The 6161-nt window shown below is 33.0% G+C and overlaps 1 protein-coding gene across 1 annotated transcript; it reads right to left on the bottom strand.

The window, feature by feature from the left end:
* Positions 1-2269: 2269 nt before the first annotated feature.
* Positions 2270-4773, bottom strand: LOC114821071 (protein CHROMATIN REMODELING 19-like). The gene is made up of 4 exons (XM_029092889.2): positions 4309-4773; positions 3882-3999; positions 3460-3500; positions 2270-2955 (listed from the first exon to the last, which is right to left on the bottom strand). The coding sequence occupies exons 1-4, from the start codon at positions 4357-4359 to the stop codon at positions 2938-2940; spliced, it is 228 nt and encodes a 75-aa protein (XP_028948722.1). The 5' UTR covers positions 4360-4773; the 3' UTR covers positions 2270-2937.
* Positions 4774-6161: the final 1388 nt, after the last annotated feature.

Genomic DNA, 6161 nt, shown 5'->3' with positions numbered 1-6161 from the left:
TCCACTACTAATTACATTGATATTATCTCAATTTAATCAATGGAGGGACCAAGATTTTATGTGTGAGGGAGTCCAACTAATAAGGACAAAACATATATGATTCTACAAACAAAGAGCACATAATTTAAATAAATTGAATAAAATAGAAAGAATAAAGATTAAAAATTATGGCAGTAGATATTAAATGTTGGAAATAAAATATAAAGAAAGAGAGAATAGAGAGAAGAGAGACTGGAGAGGAGAAATAAAATATGCAGTTGTACAGTAGTGCAGATACAATCAAACCTCTTTGAAGTAACACTCTATAAAAAAATAACCTCATTAAAGTTAAAAAAAAAAACGGGTAAAATGACCTGACCCGAAATGGACCCGATAATATTAACAGGTAATATGACCAGATCCGTTACCCGTTAAGGAAAATATATTTTAAACCAATAAATAATCAAATGAAAAACATAATACTAAATAAGTATATACATATCATATTGTCACATCCAAAACATATAAACGTATTTTTCTTTTAAGTATATTTTCACTTACCTAAAATCTTTAATAGTTTTTTAATTAATGTAGAAGTGTAAAAAAATATAGAAAAATATATAAACGCTTGTAATGACAAGTTTAACAACTTTCATGAAAAGCTTAACTTCGAAATTCACCACTATAATCATATAAATCATAGATCAAAATTTAACAGTTGATTATTGTTTACATTTACGCTTCATTATTCTCATCAAATTTTGTTTTTTCAGATTTTCTTTTTTGAAAACTTGATCTATTAGAGAATGCAGGAAGATGAACGGTTTGAATCGTTGATATTATATTCAGAGTTTTACAGTTAGTGAAAATATTGTTTGATGTTTATAAAGTTTCTACAAACTATATGACATCGACTCATATTTCAGTTAACCGTAAATATCGAAACATGATATCAAAGATCTGAACCGTTCATCTTCTTACATCCGCCATATGATCATGTTTTCAAAAAAAGAAAATTTTAAAATGAAATTCAGTAAGAAGAATAAAGCGTAAATGGTAATTGACGGTTAAATATAAATTTAAGGTTTATGAATTATAGTGTTGGATTTCGAAGCTAACCCCTTCATGAAAGTTGTAAAGTTTGTCACTATGAGTGATTGTATATTTATTTATTTTTACATTTTTTACACTCCTACAATAATTATTATTAATTTTATTAATTTTGCCCTCAAATAAAAAAAATTATTCATGAAGGTTTGGAGGATTTTAAAAATCTAAACGATAATGTAAGTGTAACCATTATCTACTCGTGGAGGAATAATGATGAATCACGAGTGTTTATATATTCTTTCACATTTTTCATACTTGTATGTATGTCTTCTTAGTTCTTGCCTATACAAATACTATATTAATTTATTTTAATTTTGAACAACAACATGTTAAGTAAAATTTATCCTAATAATGATAATAGTGAACTCTCATAATAAAATTAAATAATGACTAAAACTTTTTTTTTAAACTTATATAGAATAATAATACAAAATTATATATTTAATATAGAATATATTGTATATATTAATGGCTATTGTATTTTATAATAAAGATTTTAGTAAATAAACTTTAAAATTATCAAAATAATTTTTTTCTTAATGGGTCGAAATGGGTTACCCATGTGTTACCCGCGTGTATACCCGTTAAGAACCCGTTATTAACATGTTCTAACAGGTCACCCGATAACGACCCGATAAGTTATCGTGTTGACCCGAAACCTGTTATTTTCGTGTTGTTTTCATGTCGTGTCAGAAACTACCGGGTCTAGTCAAAAGTCTAAGATTGAGAGTGAAAAACAATAAAACTCGACGAGTATAATAAATTCAACAACGTCAATTATGCACTAGTACAAAAAATAGTTTGCGCGACGTAAGTACCATCGTAGCGCAAAGTCAAAAAATGTTGCCTAAAAATTAGCCCAAAGACACCTTCGCTGCAGGAAAACCGTTGCGCAAAGTCTGTGAAAGCAGGGTTTGCGCAACAATAGCACCTGCGTTGCGCAAAATGACGCAGGTTACTTCTTCGTCGAGCAAAAGCTTTTTGTTTGCACAACTACAGCACCTGCGTCGCGCAAAAGGACTTTGCACAACGAAAGAACATGTGTCGCTCAAAAAGCTTTTGCTTGACGAAGAAGTAACCTGCGTCGCACATAGTCTTTTTTTTTCTTTTTTTTTATTGGCAAAAATATTTTTTATTTATTTTTTTATAAATATTGTATTAAGTTATAAACAATAATTAATAAACCAAGAAAAAGTATTTAATTATAAAATATATGAAAATGTACATACAAGATGTTCGAACATAAAAGAAAAAACTACAACAAGTAGTCTTCTAGGCTTGATGCATTAGGCTACTGGGTATCGGTTAGGCGAAGTGGCTGGGAGGTCGAAGGTGGAGTAAGATTAGGTGCTGGCATCAGGATTTGAAAGCTGAACATTTGTAAGGCACGTAAGATCATACTCATCTTATCGTCCTGGACCGATAACTGGGATGCAATCTCGGCTTTCCGGGCTGCTGCTTCGGCCTCTCGTGCTGCTTATTGGGCCGCAAGCTAACCTTTTAAGGTTGCCACTTCCTCCCTCAAGGCGATGACCTATTCTATGATCGATTTGGAAGAGAAGGCATCTGTCTCACGAACCAGCACCTTCCCCATACACCGAACAACCTTGCCATGACAACGACTGAGCTTGTGATCCAAGACCTCAGTAATATTCTATAAGATTTCAAAGGGTAAAAAGTCATACATGTAAATCATTTTGTAGATGTGTCAGTGTCAACATTAGACACTGGTTTGCACTTCGTGCAACAGACATTAGGTTTTTCCACCTGTAGCTATTTTTGTCCCTCAAAGCATAAGCCTCGTCTATAAGCACACAACTCCACTGCCATCGTTTCAGAATTTTACGATCATCTTTCTGCTGTGCACTGGAAGACCATAAGTAAAAGGAATTAAATTAACATAACATTAAAATTAAGGGTGTGATATTCACACACCTCATTTTACTTCTCACATACTGTTTTAATTTTCGGCCGTTAGATCAGATGAATTGAAGAAGATCAACGGACAGAAATTATCAAAGGATGTGTGAGAAGTCAAATGGAATGTGTGGATGGCACATCCTTAAAATTAATATCAATTGTCCATATGCAACACAAAAGCAAACATGTGTCTTTCAAATAGTGAGTAACACACGAGAATAACAATCCAGCTTTGGACAAAGAGTTCAACTCTTTTGAATATGTCGATCGTGCAACCCCATGATACTGGAGAACAGTGAATGATGGGCACCACTTTTTCTCTTTCCCAATTTTCCAAAACAGAAGCAGGGCATACAATCAAATGTGGACCCTACTCATCATTTAAATGTTTCAATAAACTAAAGCTAAAAATATTATTGGCATATGCAAAGAGAAAGAACATGCAGGTACCTGAATGGTCTTCCTGAGACCCATCTCGTCGACCAAAATGGCTGCACAAAAAATAAAGGATATTAAACTCTAATGATTCAGAATTGAGATTAAACCAAGCCATATATGCTTATACACTTAGCCTCATAAATTTAACAATACAGTAGGAAAATTTTGAACTATTGTGATCTAAGAACATTTAAGCTTAACATTTCAGAATCATGCAGTAGTAAAATGACTAATGAAATTCCATTTGGCGATCTGAATTTATTAGTCACACAGTTTAAGATCTTGTACTACTCAGAGTCTAGAGAATCAAAATTGATCACAGTCATACATTTTTACTTGGGGATTACTTTCTAAAGTAGAAGTAAAATCAAAATTATGCTTACAGAGTCTTTCAAAAAAAAAAAAATGCTTACAGAGAACAAAAATATAATTACCTCCACCAATACCCTTCTGATACAGCAGAAGAAGAAAGTTAACACCAATCAACTGATATGGCTTGAGAATAGGTTGAAAATCAGAATCTTCAGACCTACAAGCCTCAATAATGTCATCCTACAACAAATAACCAGTAGCCATCACCTGCCAATCCAATTGAAAGATGATACAACACCAGCAACAACAACATAAAAAAATAGCCAATTTTATGCTTATGAGGACCTTTCAACACATATTGAAAAGAAATACAAAACCTTCACGCAAGTAATACTCAATGACATAAATGAACCATACTTTTATACGGCTACATTCTATTAGCCTGTAATTTTCCTTTTTTCACTAATTGGAAACAAAGGAATACCAAATTTTTTAGCCCAATTATGAATGTGTAAAGGTAAGAGCTTTCTAACTCCATGTCATTCATACCACAAGAAGCTCAGTAAAAGTAAGAAAAGGCACTTGATTGACAATCCTCATATGGGCAACTTCCACTTCGGCGTACCGATCAGAAACCGTCGGAGCTGAACTTCCGTGGAGCTCTTTTCTCAAATCTGCCAATATTTTGGCACATTTCTACAAAGCCTTCCTAACCACGTCTTCATCAACTCCTCTACCTCCTCCTCATCTTCCTCACTCATTGACTCAATATTAGCCCAATCTTCATCGCTATCCTTGTCCTCGACCACGAACCGACGTCCACGATTGACCGGCCTGGCCTCCGGGACCTCATCTGAGTCGTTGTCCTCCAATTCGTTCTTAATAACGACGCAATCGAAGTCATCGTCCTCTAGTTCGTGTTTAATCTTGAGGCAATCGGAATCGGAGTCCTCCTCATCGTAGGAGAGCTGTTGGGGCTTGGAGGCTGATAGGAACGTGAGGATGAAGGCTACGGGAGAGGATGAGGATGAAGGATGAGGAGGAGGCTGGCTTGGTGCATACGCCAAAAATTGCAAAAACCAAACATTCAGATCAAGTAATAGAACAAAACTTTTCAACAGTTATAAACGAATAATCACGATTGAACGGTTATTTTAATTCTGGTTTTTAGGATTTTTTACAGCTACACTCCCTGACCCTATATGAATATAATGAATGAATTCGATCTTCAATTTAAAATATTTACACTAGTGGATACCACAAAATCTTATGTTATACTTGATGAAAGTATAAATAAACTCTTACGTGTTAGTGAATCTATTGTTCTGATGGGATACGCATTCTACGAAATTAATTTCAACGATTCAACCGTCAAACTTGTTTGTATATGCTTCGAGATGGCATACGCAAAAAATCGCAAAAAATCAAATATTCAAAGATCAAGTAACAAGACAAAACTTTTCGACGGTTATAAATGAAAAATCACGATTTAACGGTTATTTTAACTCTGATTTTGATAATTTTTTGTAGCTACACTCCTTGATCCTATGAATACAATGAACTAATTTGATCGTCAATTTAAAATATTTACACGAGTGGATACCACAAAATATTATGTTATACTTGATGAAAGTATAAATAAACTCTTATGTGTTAGTGAATCTATTGTTTTGATGGGATACGCATTCTACGAAACTAATTTCAACGATTCAACCATCAAACTTGTTTATATATGCTTCGAGATGGCATACACAAAAAATTACAAAACAAAAAAACATTCAGCGATCAAGTAACAAAACAAAACTTTTCGACGGTTATAAATGAAAAATCACGATTTAACGGTTATTTTAACTCCGATTTTGATAATTTTTTGCAGCTACACTCCTTGATCCTATATGAATACACTGAACTAATTTGGTCGTCAATTTAAAATATTTACACAAGTGGACCACAAAAACCCTTTGAGTGACATAGTTTGTTCGTCGCACATACACCCTTTGCGTGATGCATTGGTTAGAGTGCCACGCAAACAATCCTTGAGTAACGCATTGGTTGCTGCGTCGCGCAAAGTATGTTTGCGCAACGACCCCATTGTGACATTGCACAAGTTATATATATATATATATATATATATATTAAGAAAAAATTATTATAAAATTTACTGAAAATGTGACTTTACTCCTTTCAAATTTTTTTTTTTAGTTTTGTTTACATAAAACACAGTAATATATTTTTCTAACAAAAACCCGATCCGAACTACAATAATAAATTTAAAGTTACTTAATAAATATATATATACCATTCAATTTCTTAAGTGTTATAACAAAATAAATAAATTTAAAGCTACTTAATAAATATATATACCATTGAACTTAATGGGATACGTATTCTACGAAACTAGT

Source organism: Malus domestica, chromosome 14, assembly GCF_042453785.1.
Source record: "Malus domestica chromosome 14, GDT2T_hap1".
Classification (NCBI taxonomy): domain Eukaryota; kingdom Viridiplantae; phylum Streptophyta; class Magnoliopsida; order Rosales; family Rosaceae; genus Malus; species Malus domestica.
The sequence above is the reverse complement of the archived record's forward strand: the minus strand, read 5'-3'. Positions and strand labels throughout refer to the sequence as shown.

Bases quoted from the DNA above. Each gene is read 5' to 3' on its own strand.
- LOC114821071 (XM_029092889.2), bottom strand. From the start codon at position 4,359: ATGAGGATTGTCAATCAAGTGCCTTTTCTTACTTTTACTGAGCTTCTT. The intron at 4,000-4,308 runs GTATGAATGACA...TATTTGTTGTAG, and splicing joins CTTTTACTGAGCTTCTTGTG to GATGACATTATTGAGGCTTG. The intron at 3,501-3,881 runs GTAATTATATTT...TTTTTTGTGCAG, and splicing joins TCAGAAGGGTATTGGTGGAG to CCATTTTGGTCGACGAGATG.